This window comes from Eriocheir sinensis, chromosome 16, assembly GCF_024679095.1.
Source record: "Eriocheir sinensis breed Jianghai 21 chromosome 16, ASM2467909v1, whole genome shotgun sequence".
Classification (NCBI taxonomy): Eukaryota; Metazoa; Arthropoda; class Malacostraca; order Decapoda; family Varunidae; genus Eriocheir; species Eriocheir sinensis.
Genome location: NC_066524.1, coordinates 13,684,505 through 13,708,469, shown reverse-complemented (window position 1 = coordinate 13,708,469; position 23,965 = coordinate 13,684,505). Strand labels below are relative to the sequence as shown.

Sequence of the window (23,965 nt, the reverse complement as noted above, 5' to 3'; positions counted from 1 at the left end):
CCCCCCCCTCCCCCCCCCACCGCCCCCCCAATCCCAATCCCCTTGTGTGTGTAAGTTTTGACGGCCGCCACATGTCAAATATATTTAACTACTCCAACTGAACATTACGACGCGCGCACTGACTTAGGAACTAGTTTGTAGGGTGCACTGCAAGGCAGGTATCAGGCTCAGTCTGTGTATAGAGGCGGTTGTGAAACAATAAACTTAGAAAATCCGAGCCACCTAACTCTATAATTAAAGAGGCTTGCCCCCAAGGTGCCCTCACACAAGGTAAAACGTATACAAAAATGCATTATAATAATAATTCGTGCTAAAAATTAATAATAAATATTGGTTTGAGTGGTTATTCTAGTTTTTGCCCAACTGATTACCATTTAGACATAATATTGGTTGTTACTTCATTGATTGATAATCTAACCTAACTGGTATTTTTGTGATATCAGTGACCCAAATAACACAAAGTCACTGAAACAAACGATTCATCTTTACATTATGCATAAATGGGGTTACCAATGATGATGAAAATTAACTGGGTAGGTAATGATAAATAACAAATCAACATGTATCGCAATGTCGGCAATAAAACACGTCAGTCACTGTAAGGTAAAGGTAAAGTTGGGGGCATATGCTATAGCAGCGCGTGCCTCGGTGCTTATCTCCGTCGCATCCGCCCTTGCTGTGGTGGGAGGAGCCCATTAGAGCCCACTGGACTGGACAGCGCCAATGAGACACCTGGCTGGTTGCTATTCTGTATAAAACACAGCCGTCGCTTTTCACTAACCTCACTCGCACGGCCACAAAACCCTTGCCCCGACATACAAATATGTCACTCCACACATCTATTCCTCCAACTGCTTTTGTTTAAAGCCACTAAAGGCCTCTTGCTGGGCCCGAAATTAAAATTTCAACGCACTGCCCACTACACTTTTTAACTTATTATTCATGGTTTTCGGCACATATCTATGGGTAAGTATGTAACTGGCATACAGTACCTACAATTTCGGATCACCAGGCACCACCTGGATGCAGTGGTTGTAGCAAAAAGTACTCAAATATGGGAAATAAGGCATGCAAATGGCGGCGGCGGCGATAGTCTCGGTCCTGGCCTGGGTCTTGGGTCGAAAGTGATCTGGCTAACCCTGCTCGGCAGTGGGGTCCCTCCGGGTCACCCAGATCCTCTAAAATGGGTGCAGGCTGCGGCGTCAGCTGATCGGTTCCGCTAAATGGAACACGCCAGATCACGACCCAGAAACGGGTTATGCTAAATGGAAGATGCTATTAGTTTGAACAGGCTTAAGATGCCTTTAAGGGTATCCAGAGATAAACTGGAAGCATCTTACCTTAAATCAAACAAGATGACTATCCCTGCCACTGCATTTATTAAGCAACCATACAGACATCTAGAACACAAAATGTATTAATGACCTTTTAACAACCAAATCTAAGAGGACATAGTTTCATTCCTGTGCTCCGTGACACGAGGGACCAAGGAAGCTGGAATGTTAATCTTGTCTTGCTTTCAGGTGTGTGGCAGTGCAGCAGCCACTCGTACTGTGCTGGCCGGGAGGGAGAGATTTCTTGAACACACTGGTGGAACAAGTCAGCTGCCTGTCAAGAGGGTAGAGATGATGTTAGTCAACTCTGAAAAAGCCTTGTGTTATCTTGGGTAAATATATAGGTGGGGACATACGCTATAACCTGGGGTGTGGAGTCGGACATTAAAAATTCCGACTCCGATTCCACCCCCCTCCCCCTCCCTCTCTTCAGCAGTACTGTATTGGGAAAATCAAACCCAGAAACACCACACATCACACTCAGTCAGTGCATTGACAATTTAACCTTGAGATGAGAGGCGCTGCGGCTTCCTCCATCTATACTCCTGTTGTGCTGGAAGCTTCCCCCGGCGACCACAGGCCTCTAGAAGGCTCCCGGAGAAACGAGCAAGGAGGCGGGGAGCAAGGCGAACCGAACCGTCCGCTCCCCGCGGGGCGCGGCCAGGCGCCAGGCGGGAAGTGTTGCCAACTCGCATATATTTTTGCTACATGATCTTGTGTGATCTAAAATATACTGTAACATTCTAGACTGTACTGTTCTGGATATATTAGGAGAAGAGGGCGAGAGAGTTCCAGTCTTAGTAAGCTAGTGGTAAGTGAAGAGTCAGAGTGAAGTGTACTACAAAGGAAGAATATTAAACTACAGAAGCTGTGCAAAGTGTTTACATATCTCCCTCCCACGGAGTCTCCTGACGGCGACACGGAACCCAAGTAACACGTCCGGCATAACACTCCCTTGTCGATTTTAAAAGCAAAGAAAGATATGTGGCGTTAGATACCCCGGGACCCGAATGGGAACGGGGAATATTAGTGCACAAAGCGGCCTTGTGTTACACTCCGGGAAATTCTTTGCATTATAAGGCCTGCATTGACGCTTTAACCCTGAGAGGCGCCAACCCTGAGAGGCGCCACTCGGCGGAATTTTAAGTGAAGCTCTTCCCTCTTCGTCGAAGCGTCGCTTAGAGAGTGTGTTTCCGAGAAGAGATATTTTCAAACCCTAGTTTCTCTTCCCCCTTCGAAACAATCTTTCCGTGTAGTGTTGGTACTACTGCAAATCAAACAAACGTTGAAAACCGAAACATTAATGCATTTTAGGTACATTTCTATAATGGAAAATATTGTGTGGCAAGTACTTATGTAAGCAGTGCTTGATACAGTGACATACAATATATATAGCAGAAAATTTACATTGATGGGTTTAATTGGTTGGTATCTGTGGCTATGTTTGCTTCGCTCTGATATCGTCCCGTTACCTGTGGGCGGAGCTTAGGAGACCTCGTTAGAATAAACTGCTTTTATTTTCCTCCTGTTCCATGAGATCTCTTTCTCCCTTCGTTATTTCTCCCTTGTAAATATATTTTTAACTAGCTTTAGAGCTCCTATCAGTGGGTGGAAAATGGTATCATCTATATTGCTGAGCTTTGCTAAGGTCCACCCACAGGTGACGTCACGAGTTTGGAGATTGGCTGTGGGAAGCCAAGCACGGAGTACCACATAGCACCACATATTCATACAGACTTGTGAAACATTCGCCCGGAGGCCGAAGCCTAGCTGTCAGTCCGTCACTTTTAAATTTGTCCCAGCACTCTTCATGCTTATGGTTTGAAGTGCCCGCCCTACAAATGCTTAAAAAGGAGAATTGTTGTGAATAGTTGAGTCTGAAGGGCGAGCATACCGTTTGGTCCACGAACCCTCGTTTCCTTCCGGGAAGGGGGAAGAGATTCACTGAGAATACGGCCGACTGCCTCCTCCTTCCACCACACCCAGCAACGGGCACAGATTCAGCCTGACCTTTTCTTGTTTAGCATGAAGAGGACATCCAGACCTCAAAATAAACAGCTTGTCCTTAAAATGACAACCCAATGCTGAGCTCTGAGCAGCCTGGCACAAACTGCTGAGTGGAGATGCACACGAGTATATTACAGGAATCAGACTTGCCCAGCACGACACGTGTCATTGGGTACGTCTTATGACCGTCTAGCTCTAGTAATTTATCTCATTAATTCAGATTAAAAATCCACATTACATGATATTTTTAACAAGTGTTAATAGCACAAAAACTGTGCTAGACCGGCGTCGCATGACCCGCCAACACACCCCCAACAATTTATATTATGCAACTAGGGGTCTAACATGGAAAATGTTGAAAAGTAAAGATGGCGCCACCATAAACACTTGCCTGTGCCACAAAAGGCTGGGGCCGACCATCAGGCCCTACTATGAAGGCCTACCGGCGCCACAGGCCAAGACGTAAAAAAAAAACTGACTGTTTATAATGCCATGTTAATTGTAGGGCTAACAAATGTTGTTATACAATGTCATGTCTACAATGCATGGGTAAGCCAGGAGAACAACTTTGAGAACAAGAAGATGGACAATTTGTTGATCGGCATCTGCAACGCCGATAAAAATCTACCCACAAGAGCTCACACAAAAACTTGCCTCCGACAAATTTTCATAAATTGGAAACACTGATGCAGCCAAGTACGTTATACGAGAATTGATCATGTAAAGGAGTGAGTATTTTTACAGACATCAACTCCACACCCCTGGCTATAACTGCACATGGCTGCGGAGTTAATTTGTTGCACTGACCCTTGAGCCTGTGGTGGGTACGAACCCAATTTTCCCGGGCATAGTGCCAATGTAACATTCAAGTTGCCTTCCTTCAGGTTTCCCCAGGTACCCATTCATCGACCAGCCTGCAAAGAAGGATGAACAGCTGGGTGAGCTGCTTGCCAACTGCCCAGGTCTGGATATGAACCTGGGCCAGTCATGCTAACCACTGCACCACTTACATTAGGCTGTGAACTATGTGAGTAACATGGGACTGGAAGACTTTATATTCACTGAAAAGGAAATTCTAATTTGTTTTTAAAACCAGATATCAACAATATTCCTCCGGATACTCATTGGAGTATAATGAGCTTGAGGCCGTGCAAAGCTGTAGCGTATCCTCCCGTTATGGATAGATAGAAATTAACACTACTTCCAGTAGCTTTGGCTGAATATTTATGCCTGATTAAAATATTATTGAAATTTACACTTTTGGATGCTAAATAAATTTATCCAATATTTCATGTCATTAAAAACTACTGCCTTTATGGTGCAGTGGTTTGTGTCCCTGTTCACAAATCTGCAGGCCTGGGTTCAAATACCAGCTTGGGCATTCACCATACAGCCCATTCATCCTTTCTCTTGAGAAGGTCGATAAATGGGTACCTGGGGAAGGTAAATTATGGTAAACCAAATGTTACACTGACCCTGTGTTGGTTAATTGGTTCTCTCTCTTTACAGCCTGGGGTGGAGTGGAAAAAATTGGGCGGCTTTTCCGATACCCTACGCCCATGTCCACCAGGTATTAATCGGGGGTTGTCTCCTGGGGTCTGCTCCCTTCTCCTATAATTCCTTCCCCCTCCTGTTTCTCTCCAGCATATGACCACAGATGTTGCGCTGACTAAACGAAACTTTCCAACCACATGGCGTGTAGCTATAGCGTATGCTCCCAACATTATAGTACCTTATTAAAGAAATTGGTATAGTTTACGAATGCCAAAGATTTACTGTGCTCTGAAGAAGCTTTGCTCAAAATCCACATCTCAGACATGTACTACCCGATCAGCTGATGGGCAGATGGTATCAGGTGCAGATTAGCAAAGAGTTCACTGTGCTGAGTACTTTGGGTAGCTGTACACAGCAGACCCCCAAGCAGGGGATTTCTTGGTGGTGAACACTAGGAAATCTACTGTATGCATGTCACAAGACTATTGGAACTTAACTGGCCTCTTTAAAAATTTCTTATCTTCGTGGGCAGCTTGAGTTTAGTGTTCACCCTCAACGACGAGCTGAGATACCAGGTTGTGATGTTCATTGTCAGCAAATGGAGTACACACTGACCTTTCACAAACTCTGATGTATCTCCAAATTTTGTAGTCCTGTTAATCAATTGTCTTCAAATGATCACCACATCTGGAATGGAAAAAAAAAGTCTTAACTTGATGTATGTTAATGGTGCCAACAATTGCAGGGCTGAGGGAGGGTTGAGCTGCCTCACCACACCCTGCAGACTATAGCGAAATCAGATTAGCGAGTTTGGGTTGACTCCCGTGGCTCCTTTCCTCCCCGACACTGTGGCATAGTCCCAACACCTCTCTCTTCCTCTCACATGTTAGCAATAGGTAACATATGAGAGGAGGAAATAGGTGTTGGGACTGCATGGCAGAGCAGAGGGCAGGAAAGGACCCATGGGAACTAATGCAAAAATGACCATCAATCTGGTTTCACTAAAGTTGTATTATTTCCCTGAAATACTTATTGTAATTGTGTTTGTGAAGTTGTATTTTTACACACACAATGGGCAATATATGTAAATGCATATTATGAATAGGATTATATGAATACTATCAGGTGGTCAGACGAGCAGGTTGTCTGATTTTAAAAGAATGAAAAAGCAAATTCACAGAACTATTCTGTACTGCACAGCAAAAATATATTCAGTTACCCAACACTTTTATCCATGGAATTTGTTGATGCCTTTCATTCATACTCTGCCTGCATTACAGCTGCTACTGTCTCCTGTGAGTGGTGTGGCTGAGGCCTTCAGAACAAGACTTCAGCATGGAGAGATACACACCCATCACCCTTGGATGGAAAGTCCTGGTTGATGGTGCCGCAACATGACGACCAAAACTGGGAAATGAGGAGTAATTGATTGAATAAGCGTGCTGTTCCTTCATTAGCATCCTGGCCAGGACCCATTCATGGAGTCTGTCATGTAGTCCCATAACCCCGTCCCCTCATTAACCCAGACTCTACCTGGTCAGTAATCTTACCATTGGCAAACTCAGTGTTCATACGAGTCTGAGCTGAAGTCAACAGTAAGATTCATGATACTTGGGAGAGCTGGCAGAGGGTGAGGTGGTGGTGACTGGCGCTGAGCTTCGTGATGTACACCTGGGAGAGTTGGGGCCAGGTAGACCTCAGCTTGCACAACGAATCACATTTGCTGCAATGATGTTCAAAGCTAGTCCTCTTTATCACATGCCTATCATTTTAAGTAAGGTCCAGGCAGTGGTGGGCACTGCTAACTGAAAAGTTAGCTTCGCCAATTGGTAATCCACTAACTAAAAAGTTGGCTTCGCTGACGCTAAACTGGTAAAGAAATTAGTGGAAGCAAACACTAACTGCTAACTTTTTTACTTGGATTTAGCTTCAGTTTAGTATTTTGTCTTTAAAACCCTTAAATATAGACCTACTGACCTGAAATTTCAATGTTGTAGATTAGACATAGAGCTTTCCAGAAAGGTATACCATGCCAAAATCAGATGATGATAAAGTGTACTCAAATAAACAAATTAAATTCAACATACACTTTATTTATGCCTTATATATGAACTTGCAATAGCAGTGCAGAAAGACAAGAACAAACCTGTAAAATTTTTTTAGTGGACTTAAAGTTAGCGGAGGAGGAACTACATTTGGCAGAACCTAATTGGTCCGCTAACTTTCCAAAGTTAGCGAAAATGCTAAGCAGCTAACTGAAAAGTTAGCTTCGCTAATTAGTGGTTAGCGGATTAGCGGAACCTGCATGCACTATAAAGCTCAATGTCAGAAAACCTTATTTTCAGAATCTAAATATTATCAATGACTGTATAATTATTTCTAAAATAAACTTTCACATGTCGACCATTACTTTTCTTAAAATTATTGGGAGGGAAGGGAAGCTGCATCCACGGGAATCTGAAAGGAGGGGAAACAGAGGAGAGAATAAAAAAAAAAAAAAGAGGGGAAGCAGGCAGAGAGAGAATAACAGTAACAAGTGAACCATGCAAGAGGAAATGAGGGAAAAGAGCAAGAAGTGTAAAAGAGTAGGAGGGAAAAGCTGAAAAGGAAGACACTGCGATTATTATTATTTTTTTTACACTGAGCAAATAGGAAAAAAATAAATAAATAAATAAAAAAAAAAAAAAAAAAAAAAAGCAAAACTACAGCTTAAAAGAAAGTGGTAGATAATTCAAAACAGTTTGTAGTGTGTAGTAAAATGTAGGGCCCTGGATTTGCCAGTACCATGAGCATCTATAATGTAGGAAATGTAATAGATACTTTACAGTAATCACAGCCCATCAAACCCCAGAAGGGAATATAAAGATGTTAATTAACAAAGAAGAAGACAAGTTTATAGTCATAATAAATCCGGGCCACGTACATTCAACACTCAGCACTCCAGGTGGCTAGTACTTGGCCCACATCCAAGGCGTCTGGGGTCCACTTCTCTTCCTGGCCAACACCACCCTGGTAATTCTTCTCTCATGCAGCTCCCATTGCTACGAAGGCAGTAGGGATGGTTAATCAAACAGCTGTGACCTTCCTGCCTTATATCAATTAACACGGTAGCAGTGGGGATCCTGTTTCTTAATGGTCCCTCTAAGCGAGAAAAATGAGGAAAAAATCATCACTCACACAAACCATTTCATAACATATATCAAAGCATTTGTGATCAGTTTATGTATCATCTATTTTGGGGGGGTTTAAATCATGGCACAAATTTGGCCCGTCGCTGCTACACGGTAACGCCACAAATTTGGCCCGTCGCTGCTACACGATAAAGCCACAAATTTGGCCCGTCGTTGCTACACGGTAAAGCCACAAATTTGGCCCGTTGCTGCTACCGGGTTAAAAAGAGATGGCATGATAATGTGAGGCTATCTTTTTCAGGGCAGAGGGGGCAGACCAAGGGGAAAAATATATAAAACACCATCAACAAGCTGCTCCTCTAAAAAAAAAAGAAGCTTAAAAGAACAAAAGATGCAAGAGGGTTATCAGTTTTGGTGTGAGTTGCCTTGACACTCCCTGGGAAGGAGGAAACACAAACAAAGGAGAGATGTCTCAGAATTTACAAGTGAAAGTGATGAGAGAGAGATGCTGGTTAATTCTTGTATTCGGACATTGGACAGTATTTGGATAAGTGTCAACAAAAAGATATGTGCAGCGAAACCAAGGGAGCTGTGGACGCATGCATAAGTTCAAAAACAGTTAGAATCACAATATCAATAAAAAGATAAGCAGCACAGCAAGATGGAACCACTATAAACACTTGCCTGTGCCATAATTGGCTGAGGCAAAGCTCCATGTCCCACAAAGAAAGTCTACTGGCACTATGGCCTGAACGCAGATAAAAAAAATAAAAAAAAGTACTCCAAGGGGCAATCAAATAATACTTACGGAAGGTCATTATGGTTGGGCGGGTCACTGAAGGTCACGCCAAGTCACACTAGGTCATGGATGTGTCTATGGCCCCCCGGTTCTCCGACTCCACATCGCCACCTGCTTCCTCAGCCTCCGTACATCATCACTGAGGTGCAGATAGTCGGTCACCTGGGTTGGCTGAGGGGGAAGGGAAATGAATAGTAGGGAAGGGATGGGAAGGGAAGGGAAAATGGGGAAAGCAAATGGAAGGGAGAAAAAGAAATGTTGTGCTGGAAGCTTCCCCCGGAGTCTTCCAGATGTCCATAAACCCCGGGGGAAGCAGTGTTGTGTTGGAAGCTTCCCCCGGAGTCTTCCAGAGGCCCATAGACCCCGGGGGAAGCTTCCAGCACAATAGAAAGTTAGGATTGGAAAAAAAGTAAACTAAAAGGGAAGGGAAAGGAAGATGGAGGAAGTGATAGCAAGGATATGAAGAGGAAAAAAGCAAGAAAATAAAGGGAAGGGAATGAAAAGGAATGGAAAGGAAGATGGGAAAGCAAACAGAAGGGAGAAAAATGAATTGAGGAGAGACAAAGAAGAAAGGAATCAAAATAGAAGAGAAGGGAAGGGGAGGAAAAGAACGGAAGGGAAAAGGGAGAGAAGAGATGATTTTGAGATTAAGAAATGAAAGAGGGAAAAGGATGGAAAGAAAATAAAGATATAATAAAAAAGGAGAGGTTAGTAAGAGGAGAAAAGTGGAGACATTTATTTTATCAGCAAGTAATGAGAGGAATAAAAGACAACTACTACTACTATTACTACTACTACTACTACTACTATGACTACTACCACTTTTCATCCCTCCAATCATTCTGTACCTGCTGCGGCAAAGACTTAAGGGCCGTCAATTTGGTGCAGGTGGAGGCACTGATCTTCTCCACCCTCTCCGAGACCCGCGTGGAGGTGAGGCGGAGTCGTGTCACCTCCTGCTCCGCCTCCCTCACCTCCCTCCGCAGCTCCTCCAGTCGCCTCACCCGCCTCTGGTTCTCCTCCTCCAAGCTGACGGCCTTCCTCCTCTCTCGTTCTGGTGGTGATAGGGATGCTGTCTCTGTCTCTGTCTCTCTCCGCTTAGTTATTTGTTAAGATAGATAGGTGGTTAGTGGGTCAGTTGCTTTGTTAGTTGTAATGATAGGTAGAAATGTAGATAAATATATGTAAGGTGGTTCTTTTTTAGTTACAGAGATAGCTTAGGTGGAAAAAAATCTCTCTCTCTCTTTCATAAGGTGTCTGTGAGGTCTGAACTTCTATGTAAATCTATGTACATGAAATAATTATAATGTCATGAAGGGAGGTACAGAGAATGAGATTTGTAGGGGCATTTTTTTTTTGTAGTAGTCTGACACTTTACTTACTTCTGACCCCCTCCCTCCCTCCCTCCCTTTCGATTTATCTCTATCCCTCTCTCTCCACAGGGTCTATGGTCTGAACTTCTGTGTAAATCTATGTAAGTCAAATAGTCATGCAAAGGGGCATAGGAACCAAGGGATTAGTATGGGATAATTTGTTCCAGCATTTGACCCTCTTGACTCCCTCCTCTCTATCTATCTATCTATCTCTCACCTAACTGCCGTAGAAGGTCACTCAGCACCTTTCTGTTGTCATCTACCTTCGTCTTCACCTCTGAGTGTTCCAGCTGCTGCCTCAGAAAGTTGATCTGTGGAGGAGTAGAAGGAGGAGTATCAACATCAGGGAGGGGAGAGCATATATGATTGCCACGACAGGGAAGAAAAAAGTGGAAGGTGGAGGAGGAGACATGAAAGAAAGGGCGAGAGGATGAGGAGAAGGAGAAATAAAATAAATTATGGGTGGAGGAGGAGGTGGAGGAAGAAACAGGAATGAAATGGTGGGAGGAGGAGAAGATAAGAAAGGAATGGTCTGTCCAACTCCATACAGGAAAATAAGGACAGTAAATGAGAAGAAAAAGAAAAAGAAGACAAAGAAGATGAAAAAGAAGAGTAAAAGGTAGAGGGACAGGAAGGGAAGGGAAGGGAAAGGAAAGGAAAGGAAGGGAAGAGAAGGGAATGGAAAGGAACGGAAGATGGGGGAAGCAAATGGAAGGGAAAGAAAGGAAAGGAAGGGAAGGGAAGGGAAGGGAAGGGAAGGGAAGAGAAGGGAATGGAAAGGAAGATGGGGGAAGCAAATGGAAGGGAAAGAAAGGAAAGGAAGGGAAGGGAAGGGAAGAGAAGGGAATGGAAAGGAAGATGGGGGAAGCAAATGGAAGGGAAAGAAAGGAAAGGAAGGGAAAGGAAGGGAAAGGAAGGGAAAGAAAGGAATTGAGAAGAGAAAACAGAAGGAAAGAAATGTTAGGGGCATATCTAAGGCTGGTGGTGGATGGAAATAGAGGGAGAGTACAGACCACAAAGTATGGCCTGGCAGTGATGTGTCTGAGGCTGGGCTACAAATATTACTGGGAGGTTAGTGGGAGCTAAAGCACTCCTCCTGTTCTCTGTATCATTTAGACCGAACATCTACTTAGTCATTTAGTTGTTTCACCATTCCTTTCCTGTTTCCTTCTCCCAACCATCATTTTTTTTTTTTTCCCCCCTTTTACCTGTGAGACGGGCTGCCCTGCTGGATCATGGCCGCCCCTCCGCCGCTCTCTCTTGGCCCGTGCCTTGCTCAGGTCGGCACGGAGGAGGGCCACCTGAACCCACACCTGTGACGCCTGCTTCAGCCACCCCCGCAGCTGATCCTCCATGAACCTGCCGGAGACGAAGGGATGAGCTCGGAGATGTAGGGAAAAGGGATTAGGTTGGAGATGAAGGGAGGAGGTTAGAGTTGAAGGGAAGCAGTTGGGAGATGAAGGGAAGAAGGAAGAGGCTGGAGATGAAGGGAAGAGGGAAGAGACTGGAGATGAAGGGATGTGTTTGGAGATGAAGGGAAGAAGGAAGAGGCTGGAGATGACGGGAAGAGGGAAGAGACTGGAGATGAAGGGATGTGTTTGGAGATGAAGGGAAGAGGCTGGAGATGAAAGGAAGAGGTTGGAGATGAAGGGAAGAGGTCAAAGATGAAGAGATGAGGTCAGAATTCTCATGCTTCCACCTCTCACATTAACTGTATTTCCAAAGGCCCCCAAAAAGGACATCAATCAGGTACTAATGAGTGTTTTTTTAAGTTCATGGTACATCAAAAGGAGCAAACTACCACCAGGGTCATAAGACTACCCACGGAAATACCCAGAAATCTTAGAAAAGCCTTGTCTAATGTGTGTGCTTGAATACTGAAATGTTTAAGAATATGACCTTCAGTGTTAGTTCTCCTTGACTCAGTGTTACGGCAGATACAATTACAGATAAAAAGATAAATAGATAGATAGGTAGATTGATAGGAAGATGGTGGGGCAGTTACCAATTAAGTTATTTAGTAAGATACATAGGCAAATAGGGGGACAGTTGCTTAGTCAGTTGGTAGGATAGATAGGCAGATAGTGACAGTTGCATAGTTAGTTAGTAGGAGAGATAGGTAGATGGTGGACAGTTGTTTGGTTAGTTAGTAGGGAGGATAGGTAGATGGTGGACAGTTGTTTGGTTAGTTAGTAGGGAGGATAGGTAGATGGTGGCAGCTGTTTGGTTAGTTAGAAAGATGTATAGGTAGATGGTGGACAGTTGTTTGGTTAGTTAGTAGGGAGGATAGGTAGATGGTGGACAGTTGTTTGGTTAGTTAGTAGGAGAGATAGGTAGATGGTGGCAGCTGTTTGGTTAGTTAGTAAGATGGATAGGTAGATACTGACAAATAGTTACATAGTTATTTAGTTAGACAGATAGGTAGAGATATACATAGGTACAGTGATTTTTTTTTTGGATATGGAAGAAGCTTATGGGCATAAAAATAAAAAAAGAACAAAATGCCCTTGAAACAAAAGCCACTTATTTAGTCAGTCAGATAAGTAGGTGAACAGATAGGTAGTCAAGGGTTAATGCAAGTAGCAGGCCTTTTTTTGTACTGTTTTTATTGCCCTTGAGCTGTGTCCAACGATAAAAAAAAAAAAAAATAAAAAAAAAAGCTGCTTAGTGTATCATCCCTCATCATCCCCATGCAAGTCGAGCTTCTTTCTATGCATACAAGTTTCCCCGCCACTCTACCTGTGCAGTTGGTCAAAGCTGAGCCTCCTGCAGTCCACTGCCAGCCTGGCCAGCCCCTCCTGAGCCTTCTGCAGGTCCTTCTGACATGCCTCCGCCTCCATGACGGACACCTGCACACACCAAGACACAGGTTTTAGTCATTCGCCTTCCTTCGCTGAATACATGTTGCCTTACACGAGGTTCTGATGGTCAAAAAGTAATATCTAAAGATTTTAAGTAACTTTTTCTGCATACAGTTGTACCTTAAAATCTACAGGAGGTAGGTAACAGAAGTACCCACAGATGTTGAAAATGTGGATATCTGCTGCCCCCCAATATAACTTTTTCTTTTTTTACATACTGCCCATAGCGCTGGTTTGCTTTTCTTGTGGCAGTCCAAGCCTGTTAACAGTACAAATAAATTTCATATTCAAGCAGGTGAGGGAGGCAAGCCCCACGTTAACCACTAGCAGGGTTAATGTGAGAATAAAGGTGCGTGGGGTGGTGATATGAAGTGTGGCAACCCACGAGCAGTTTGGTCAGCCACAAAAATGCTTCATAAAAAACCCGTAGATACTTAGAACCATGGATGCTCAGGTATGACACTATGTCAGTTCTCTCTCGACCCTATTTTCCCTCTCCGATGTGACTCACTTGGTATTTGTGGAGCTCCTGCAGCCACATTTTCTCCCTCTTCCTCTTGTTGGCCAGCACGATCTCAAGTTCCCGCTGCCACAGGCGAGTCTTCTGCCGCTCCGAGAGTCTATGGAGGGTGACGATTTATGAGATTACAACTTTTTTATAGTATGGAGGGCAGCTCATATGCAAAAAATAGGAAACAAAAAAGACTGCAAGGTGCTGCTCCATAAAAAGAAAAAAGAATGATGCCAAAGGAGAGGTCAGTTTCAGAAGGAGAGAAAACAAAATGCTAAAAGAAAGAACAAGGAGAACACCCCACAACATCACTCAACACCATTGAGAAAAGAAATTAAATTGCTAAATAAATAAATAAATAAATGAGTGAAAATAAAGAAAAGAAAACCAAAAACTCACTAAAACACCACTGAGGAAAATTAAAGGAAAATGAACCCCTCTTAAAATACACACACACACACACACACACCTGAGGCTTAATTATCTCACCTGTCGGAGGGCTTGGTGGTTCCTCTCGTCATCACCTGGCCCCTCCGCAGCCCTCGGACGTCCAGCGAGGAGACGGAGGGCGTGGCTGTGCCGGACCCTGGAGGAGGAGGAGGAGGAGGAGGAGGAGCAGGGGGAGCAGTAGCCTATAAGTATTTTTAAGGTTATAACATTCTTCATCTTTCTTCCTTAGTATTCCTCCCTGCCAGTCTCTCCCTTCCCCTCCAATAGCATCCTTCCCTGCCATTTTCTCCCTTCTCCCTTAGCATCCATTCCTGACCTTATCTCTCCCTTCTTATGCATCCTTCCATGCCCTTAGTTCTCCCTTCTCCCTCAGCATCTCCCCCTGACCTTATCTCCCTTGACATCCCCTCCCTTACCTCTTCCTCACCATCATTTCCTTATACCCTTCTACCTTTCCCTTCCTCTCCTTCAGCATCTCTCCCTTCCCCCTCTACACCTTCTCCCTCCCCATCACTCCCTCCCTACCTTTATCTCTCCCTTCTCCCTTAGCATCCCTCCCTACCCCCTCCATTTTCCCTCTTTCTCTATTTTTTCCTTCAGCACCTCTCCCTTCCCCTTTCTCAGCTTCCCTCCTTCCCAATTTTTATCTCCTTCTCCTCTCCCAGCATCCCTCCCTTTCTCCCTCTACCTCTCCCTCAGCATCCCTCCTAACCCTTATCTTTCCCTTCCTTTCCTCTTCTTCCCCTCCTCCCCCTCACCTGACGCCCCCGCCGTAGTGTGGGTTGCCTGCTGAGCCTCGTCCTGTGCCTGGCTGCTGAGGTACCGCGTGTACAGGTCCAGCTCGGCCTGCAGCAGCGAGCACAGGGCCTGCAGCTCCCCTCCGGCGCTCTCCAGCTGCTCCACGCTCAGCCCTTCGTCAGGAGGTGTGGAAGGGTTGTGAGATGGTAGATGGAGGCTGCTAAATGGCTTACCAATGGCTACTTTTCTTCTATTCGGTAAAGATTAGAGATGAAGGGAAGAGAGAAGAGGGTGGAAATGAAGGGATGAGGTTAGAGGTGAAGGAATTGTTAGATGGAAGATGAAGGCTGCTATAAATGGCTTCCTAATGGCTACTTTTCTGTTCGGTAAAGATTGATGTAAAGATTGGAGATGAAGGGAAGAGCGAAGAGGGTGGAGATGAAGGGATGAGGTTAGAGGTGACGGGGTTGTGAGATGGAAGATGAAGGCTGTTAATGGGTTCACTAATGATTATATGCTTGTCTTCTATTCGGTAAAGACTGGTGTAAAGATTGGAGATGAAGGGAAGAGAGAAGAGGGTGGAGATGAAGGGAAGAGAGAAGAGGGTGGAGATGAAGGGAAGAGAGAAGAGGGTGGAGATGAAGGGAAGAGAGAAGAGGGTGGAGATGAAGGGAAGAGAGAAGAGGGTGGAGATGAAGGGAAGAGAGAAGAGGGTGGAGATGAAGGGATGAGTTTAGAGGTGAAGGGAGGATGAGATGGAAGATGAAGGCTGTTAATGGGTTTACTAGTAATGGCTACTTTTCTTCTATTCGGTAAAGATTGGTGTAAAGAATGGAGATGAGGGGAAGAGAGAAGAGGGTGGAGATGAAGGGAAGAGAGAAGAGGGTGGAGATGAAGGGATGAGGTTATTCTCAGTCAATCAGTTACTCAGTCAATCAATTACTCAGTCAATCAGCTCTTCTCAGTCAATTAGTTCGATCAGTCAATCAATTACTCAGTCAATCAGTTCTTCTCAGTCAATCAGTTATTCTCAACCAATTAGTTATTCTCAGTGTGACAGTCAATCAGTTATTCTCAGTCAATCAGTCATTCTCAGTCAATCAGTCATTCTCAGTCAATCAGTTATTCTCAGTCAATCGGTCAGTGTCTCTCCTCACCTGCTATCTCATCCTCCGTGACTGAAGGCGCCCCGCTCAGCTCCGTCAGTAGGGAGGACGCCACGCTTCCTCGCCGCCCCTCGCCCGCCATCGCTCCCTCTCACGTCAACTATTTCCAAAGGTCAAAAAGGAGATCAGTCGGGTTCTCATGAGTGTTTTTTTTAGGTTCATGGTACAGAAGAAGGGTCAAACTACCACAAGGGTCATTCAACTACCCCTGGATATGCCCCAAACTCCTACGAAAGCGGTGTCAATTATGTGTGTGTTCACTGCTTAGGGGTCTGAATTGTTCAAGAATACACTACCTACAGAAAGGGACATAGAAGCAAGATTAAATAAATAGAAATACATGGGAAAGTTGATAACGTTATTAGGGAGATGGAGAAGGGAGGGGTTAGCAAGGAAAAGTAGGCGTTACACATACCAAATTCTTCCCACCCTTAATTAACAATGCGGTGAAACACTTTTCCCTTTTTAGTTGACATTGTTCCCAAGATTCACCTTAAACTAATTCCTCCCCTTATTTTTGTTTATTCTGTGGGGTTTCGTAAAGGTCCCCCAAATTCTTACTCACCAACCACGCAAGACGCGCCTCGGCTGTCTGCAGTGACGTCACAGTGCCAAGAAAATTCAAATCAAGAGCTCAGTGGTGTGTGGCCATTTCTTTAGAGCTCTGTATGATCGTGCCAAGTGGGGCCAATAATGGACTCGCGAGGTTCCTGCCGTGCTAGTGCTGCGCCACAGACCAGGTGACGGCACCCTTCAGGACAGGTAAGGGCCTTCCAGTAGGAAATTACACATCATCGCCATCATTAGGAACAACAAACTCAACCAATGTCATATTTCAGTTCGGTAGAGGAAAGGGCCGTATTGTGAATTTTTGGCTATTACAATGACGTGTATAGCCAGAGGGAACTTAACTTGTGAACTGTAGATACTTGTTTGTCCTTGATGAATAACACAGAGAAAGGGTTGGTTAGTCTAGTTCATGACCCCCCCCCCCTCCCTCCTCCTGTCATTTGATTTGAGTATGATCGTTATATGGCGAGTCACAGGAAGGCGGTGCAAAGTAGTCTTAAGGATTCGTGGTCATTCTTGCAGGCCAAAACGTACCTTTCATTTCACCCCATGACCATGCCCTTAGCCTCCGCGGTGAAGTGGTTAGCGTGCCTAGCTCTCGCCGTGTTAGAATTCCGGCCTTACAATCGGCGTGCGGCTCACCCATCTGTTCATCCTCACTTTCGAGTCAGGTCGATAACTGGATACCTGGGGAAGGCAATCTGTGGCAACCCGGATGTACTGGCCCTGTGTCACGAGGTAATGCGTTCTTATCCACCAAAGCTTCAAAGGGCAATGCGACGGATGTGAGCACCGAGGCCACGCGCTGCAATAGCATATGCCGTCAACTTTACCTTTATAATCTCCCTCTTAATTGTATGAAGTGCCTCGGAGGTGTGATGATTAACACGGCGGGCTTCGAATCCACGTACCCGGGTTCGAATCGCGGCCCGGGTAGTCGGCGTCCAGCTGTTATCCTCCCTTACATGCTTTAAGTGGGTAAGAGGCGGAATCTAGGAAAGATAAACTATGCTGACCCGGATATTGCACTTGCTCTGTCCCGGGAAAATGGGTTCTCGTCCACATCAGACTTTAGGGACAACGGGACTTTGAAGAACATTGAGTCAAAGCGTATGCCCCCAACTTTGCCTTTACAATCCCCTTACATCTATAAGTCTCCTCTTAATCTTATCCTTTACCTCTGATTGTGACCTCATACCTCACCCCTGGGCTCCCTTACTCACCTTTTCCTTCACTTGCTGGCCACCTCCTGGGCTCCCCCGTCACCAAGCAGCGGCAAAACACACACACAACCCTCCTCTTTAACACGTGATGCCACACTGAGGGAGAGAAGACGGGGTGCGTGCGCAGGGATGGCTCAGGGTTGTCATGGTTACCGCGTCGCCGTTACCATGGAAACATTGACACGTAGTAGCTATCGATAAGTTTTGTTATAATAAGGTGAAAATTGTACGATGGGTGATTTACTTTACTTTCTTCATCATTTCATTCATCCATATAAAAGAAAAAAACCTACCGTATTTCTTTTTATCAATAGTCATCTTTTTAACTGCAAACTACCCAACAGTTGTCGCGTAGTCTGGTGGTTGTCATGCGTACGCCATTATAGTTCAAAATCCTAGGAAACATAACACACATCATTGCTTGGCTTGTTTTTGCGTACATCATTCAAACTCGTAATGCATGTTCTGTCACACACTATTACTAGGTTCATTTCTACGTATATCATTAAAATTCACAGTCCAAGTTCCACCACACGTATCATTGCTAGGCTTGTTTTTACGTACATCATTCAAACTCGTAATGCATGTTCTGTCACACACTATTACTAGGTGAAGTTTTACGTATCTCATTTAATAAGCTCATAATTCAAGTTCCGTCACTCAAATAATTCCTAGGTTTACTAATGGGGTATTATTTAAGCTCACAATTAAGGTCTCATCCCACACTCCATCGCTAGTTGTATTCCTGGTCATGTAATTTAAAGCTCACGATTCAGGTACCATTATATACTAGATTTATTCCTCGGTATCATTTAAAGTTCATAATTCAGGTCCCATTCATTACACACACACCATTGCTAGCTTTATTTTTACGTGTATCATTTAAGTTCACAATTATATAGGTTCCATCACACACCATGGCTAAATTTATCTCTACGTTGCATTATCTTTTTAAAGTTAATATACACTTCTTTTCATAATGTTTCCTGTTGCTTTATTGCGGTCTAAACACACCTTAATAACCTCACAAACTCTACCTGCATTATCACCTAACCAGACTCCTTTTTCAGTCATTTCAATTTTTTTTACAGCAAAGGAGACAGCTCAAGGGCTTAAAAAAAACAATAATGAAAAAAAACCCCGCTACTTACTGCCCCCAAAAAAGATTAGAGAGGAGTGGCCGAAAGAGAAGTCAATTTCGGGAGGATAGGTGTCGTGATAACAGTAAAACGTAAAACTAGAGCTATATTTATTCATTATGGACTTATTTTCTTTTTATGGTATGTCTCCAGTTCCACTATTACGGCTAGGAACACAATTATAAGCTCACAATCTCTATCTGCAATGTCACCTAACCAAACCCTTTCTTCGTTACGCTTTTTCAGTCGTTTCATTACTGTAAAACGTAAAACTATAACTATGTACAAACAAGGCGAGAATGACCCACTCAGCAACGCAATCAGCTGTTCAGAGGAATGGTAGTTGCTGTTTCTTGTCGTTTGTTCCGCTCAGTCTCGTGGTTCTGACGGTGCTGAGTGGCGCTGAGTTGCTGAGGTAAGAGTGCTGAGTGGTGCTGACCTGACGTAATCCGGGAAGGAAGGGGTGGTGTTCTAGGAGGTGTTTCTTGAGTTACTTCTGGAAATGACGATGTGCTAGTTTGATAATTGTGTTGCTCTCGTGTTTACAGTTCTTGTGTTGTTGTTGTTGGTGGTGGTGGTGTTGATGGTGGTGGTGGAGGCAGTAACAGGAGAGGGTTTTGTGTTTTTGTTGTTCTTATGTTTGCAGTTCTTGTGGTGGTGTTGTTGATGGTTGTGGTGGTAGTAGTGACGTTGATGTTGGTGGTGGTAGCAGTAACAGGAGAGGTATATATAGGTGAGTAGCATAAAAATAGCATCATTGTTTCCTTGTTACACCTGTTCTTTGTTATTAATTCTATTGGTATCAGTGCTTCTTATTTTTCTTCTTATGTCTTTACCTTTACCTGTAAATACCTTCTCTTACCTACTAATCTCTCCACTTAACTGAATATCACCTTCCTCTCACTTTCCAGTCTCTCACCTAAATATATCCTTTCCTTACCTGCCTGATCTCTTCTCTCACCTGAAAATCTCCCCTTCTTCACTTCTGTCTCTTCCCTGCCCCAGATATCCCCTTTCATTACCTGTCCTCCCTTTACTTACCTTAAAATTCCCTTCCCTTCACCTTCCAATTTCTTACCCCCCTTTACCTGTTTTCCCTCCCCTCCCCTCAAAATCCCTCTCCTTTACCTCCCAATCTCTTCCTTTAGCTTAAAATCTCCTCCCCTTCACTTCCCAATCTGATCCCTCACTTGAAAATTCCTCCCCTTCACCTCACAATCTCTTCCCTCACTTGATATATCCTTCCCCTTCACCTCTCAATCGTTTCCTCACCTAAAACTCCCTCTCTTTACCTATATTTCCCTCCTCTCACTTACTTTCCCTCCCTCCCCTTTCACCTGGCACCCCTTACCTGGCAGGGCACGAGGAACATGTGGTCACAGGTGAGGAGGAGCTGGTTAAACAGTGTTCCTCGGGGGCATAGGAATGAATGCCGTCTGCCGTCCTGCTGGCATACGTGGAACACCTGCGCAGGTTAAAAAAAGGCATATACATAGATACTTAGACATGTATAGATACTGGTGCATGTCTAAATAGCTATCTCTCATCAACCTACCTATCTTCCTATCTCTCACTCTATCAATCAACACCCCCCCCTCCTGACGCCTCTCCCTACCCCCCTCACCTTGCACCCTGTCTCCGTGTCGGCGTGGTGACCAGGTAAACGCCCCGCACAGGTGAAAGAGGTGACAGCCGCTAATTTCCGGGCAAGCTCACCTGTGCTGGTCTCGTGTGTTATCTGAGGAGGAGGAGTAGAGCAGGAGGAGAAAGAGAAAAGGAGGAGGAGGAGGAGGACGAGAAAAAGGTTAATGAACAGAAATAAAATATCAATAACAATTAAAACATTTAGAACAAGCACAACTGCAACATCAACAACGAGAAAAAGACAACGATAGAAGAAAATAACAAAATTAGTTAAGTAATAAGCAACAAGAAAACTGAAAACAAGCACAACAACAACAAAATAATATACAGAAAAAATGGCACAAAATTAACTAAATCACCAATAAAAAAAACATAAATAATCATATAAGTAAACAAACAAACACAATGAAGCACTTACCTGATTCCCCGTAACATCATTCACGTGAGGAAATGGAGGAGGAGGTGGAGGTGGAGGTGGTGATGGGCGAGTGGAGGGGAATGGGCGAGGTGGAGCGGGTGGTCTGAGGGTGGTGGTGGTGGTGGCAAAAGGGATGGTATGAGGAAATGGTGTACTAAGGGGCTCATAAGGGGAGACGGAAGTTACAAGGGGTGCAAAGTTGTCGTAGATAGGGATGTAAAGAGGCTTATCCACCCCTCTCTCGGCGCTCCGGTAGGAAGGAGGAAGAGAAGGAGAAGGCTCAAAGGTATGCAAACTCCCATCCTCCGTCCGTATCTCCGTTTGTCTCGGTTTCTCCGTGATGTAACTTCCCTCCTCTCCCCATGGCGGGCTTTTACTTTCATCCTCAGCGGGGAGAAAATACAGTGAGGGACCATTTATTCCAGCAGGTAGGGGCGCGAGGAACCTTCCGTGGCGGGGATCTGGAATGGCCTCTCTTGCCTCACTTTCCCGTATGGCTGGCGCGACGGGTTCCTCAAGTTTCATCTCGTAACCGTCAACCGTAACTCTCCTCGCCTTTCCCTTTACTCTCGTTCGTGTGTGCTCGTTTCCCAGCCTCTCGCCCCACAGGAAGACGCCGCGGGAGTATGCGACGGGAGGTTCATTCACTGTAACACTTTTTGGTTTGCTTTCCGCGAGTAAGCTATATTTTCTGATCTCCACCGTCGGCTTCTGGGCACTCGCTAAAGCTTGTGGGTAGTAGAGTGTGATGTTCCCTTTGTCCCCGACGTGTAGAGGTAGTTCTTCGGCTTTCCTTATCGCCTTTATCTCCTTTTTCCCGTATTCGTAGTTCGGTGGGATGGTGAAGGGAGGAAGCGTCGTGCGGGGTCGGTTTATCACAGTTACCGGTTTGAGGATCTCCTGTTGGCGATGTACGTTTTCCTTCCTCCTCCTCCCTGGCCGCCTTTTCCGCCCAAACCTAACTCTTTTTGCTTTTCTGGCGCGAATATTCGGTTTTAGGTGACTTTGGGTGTCTGGGATAGCAAAAACAGGTACATTAGTTGTCGTTTCTGTTCTCTGGGATGGCGGAAGGAGCTGTTTTGGTTTGTTAATACCCGTAAACCTCTCAAGATTCCCTCTCCCTCTCATACTTATTTGACCAGGAGCAAGACGAACTTCAGTAGGCCTCGGGTTTCTTGATTCAGATTCATCCAGACGTGATTTACCGGCCTGTGTCCCTCCATGATGGCTCTTAGAAACATCAATCGAGACCTTTGTGTGTTTATTAAGCCTTTCGTTGATGTCTAAATGGCCGTTAGACTCGATTAGAACGCCTGTGTTAAGTTTCTTTGACCCCGGATTCGTGTGCCTGGCTCCCGAGTGGCGTCCGTTAGTTTTCCGGGCGTTGTAGAACAAATTTCCGTCCTCAGCATCGATAGAGGGGTCAGAAGTGTCCTTGGGCTCAATCGCGGCCTCCAAAGCATGCCTATACTTCTGCAAGAGCTCCTTAACACCCACGAAGTCAGGCTTGTGTTCCTCTGTGAGTCTTTGCGTTGGGAGTGGCATCGACGGGGAGGACTGCGTTATTTCCGAGTCCCTGAAGAGGAGGACGGCGGGGTGTAGAGCGAAGGGAGGGGGAGAGGTCGTTTTTATGAGTTTGTAGGATGCTGGTCGTTTTCTTAGTGTAGGGGAATAGAGCTCTGAGGAGTGTTCTAGTTTGCCTGAGTTGGTCCCGGTTGCCAGCGTCACCATATGAACTGAAAACGGGAATATAAAAAACCAGTGAAACCTTGAGATGTCACTGAGAAAATGGATGTGGAATGTGAAGGAGATTTATATAGTGAGAATGAAGAAGATGGAGTGGAAGACGGGATGCTCATGCCTTGGAACTAAAAATGGGAATATAGTAAGTAAATGTAGAATATGAAGAACATTTATGCAGAAAGAATGGAGAAAATGGATATAGAAAACGGGATAACGATGCTTTATTTATTCAAGTAAGAGTGAATCAATGAGTATACGAGTAAAGATTAATGATATACAAAAGAAAGAATCGACGTCACATACCTACGAAAAGGAAGAAAAGTCGCGGCATGGTCTGAAAAAGAGACATTAACTATTAAGTTTTGTTTACACTTAAATACACGTGGCCAAATAATATATGAGTTTAATAGACGCGTTTCCAGATTCACAAGGAAACGAAAGGGCACGATATTCCTATTCAACCTCAGGAAAGGATTTACACTACATATTTTTTGTTTATAGTCGGAAAAACATTTAATTAATCGTCATATTTGCTCTTATTGAGAAAAATAGACACCATTTTTTTTTTCAATGTTGATGATAAAAAGCACCCTATTTTTGTGCAATCAGAAAGGGCTTACCATCATTTTTTGTTCACTTCTAGACAAAATTAAAGAGAAAAACTTTACACATAAATAACTATGACGTTGTTTGGGTCAGTAATATTTTTTTTATAGATACACAAGGAAAAAAAAGGAAAAAAAAAAGAAACTTACCTTCATTTTTCATCAGATTCTCAGACCTGCGGGACAGACAAGCACGAACGAATGCCTCTTGGCAGCTCTGTCCATCGCGAACGAGAGGAAAATGGTTTTATTGTTAATTCTGATTTCCGTGTTAACTATTTTGAATCAGCCATCAGTCCATTGTTTTGCCAGGATTAATTTTTCTTCTTCTTCCTCTTCTTCTACTTCTTATACCTCTTGCTCCTGTTCTTGTCCTTGTTTTTGTTATTCTTGTTCTTGGTCTTCTTCCTCGTTTTCTTATTTCTACTTTTTTTTCTTTTCTACTTTCTCTTCTACCAATTCTTCTTCTTCTTCTTCTTCTTCTTTTTCTCTTCTTCTTCTTTTTCTTCTTCTTTCTTGTTCTTGTAATTTTTTTTTACCACTTCTTCTTTATCAACTTCTTAGTACTACTCCTGCTACTGCACACACCTTACTGGGCTTCCTTTCTCCACTCCACACACAACTTCCTTCACGCTCCCTTTCCCTCCTCTTATACAACGAAAACAGAAGCCAGAACACCACCACCCACACACAACATCGCACTTTCTTCCACACTGGGCGTTATGAAACCTTACAGCTACGTTATATACTTCAGTGTGA

General features: G+C 44.3%; 1 protein-coding gene and 1 long non-coding RNA gene across 21 annotated transcripts in view; one reads left to right on the top strand and one right to left on the bottom strand.

Moving 5' to 3' along the window:
- LOC126999325 (uncharacterized) overlaps window positions 1-6,917 on the top strand; it is a 44,140-nt gene extending 37,223 nt beyond the window's left edge. For all 13 annotated transcript variants that reach the window (XR_007753239.1, XR_007753238.1, XR_007753245.1 and 10 more), the window contains 2 exons: window positions 1,524-1,666; window positions 6,116-6,917. This is a non-coding gene — a long non-coding RNA (uncharacterized LOC126999325). The remainder of the gene's footprint in view (window positions 1-1,523; window positions 1,667-6,115) is intronic.
- Window positions 1,361-23,700, bottom strand: LOC126999323 (myosin-11-like). 8 transcript variants are annotated; one of them, XM_050861787.1, is made up of 15 exons: window positions 17,658-17,755; window positions 15,856-15,964; window positions 14,719-14,871; window positions 14,000-14,096; window positions 13,511-13,619; window positions 12,878-12,987; window positions 11,347-11,497; window positions 10,356-10,449; window positions 9,614-9,819; window positions 8,775-8,936; window positions 7,759-7,876; window positions 6,386-7,434; window positions 6,055-6,242; window positions 5,451-5,522; window positions 1,361-1,608 (listed from the first exon to the last, which is right to left on the bottom strand). In XM_050861787.1, exons 2-10 carry the CDS (start codon window positions 15,944-15,946, stop codon window positions 8,841-8,843), a joined length of 1,107 nt encoding a protein of 368 aa, XP_050717744.1. In that variant the 5' UTR covers window positions 15,947-15,964; window positions 17,658-17,755; the 3' UTR covers window positions 1,361-1,608; window positions 5,451-5,522; window positions 6,055-6,242; window positions 6,386-7,434; window positions 7,759-7,876; window positions 8,775-8,840. The 8 variants fall into 8 exon arrangements, with proteins under 8 accessions (XP_050717744.1, XP_050717740.1, XP_050717742.1 ...); XM_050861783.1 differs by adding an exon at window positions 17,346-17,426 and having other exon boundaries at window positions 6,055-7,434; window positions 17,658-17,720; XM_050861785.1 differs by having other exon boundaries at window positions 6,055-7,434; window positions 7,759-7,976.
- Between the last annotated feature and the right edge of the window lie 265 nt (window positions 23,701-23,965).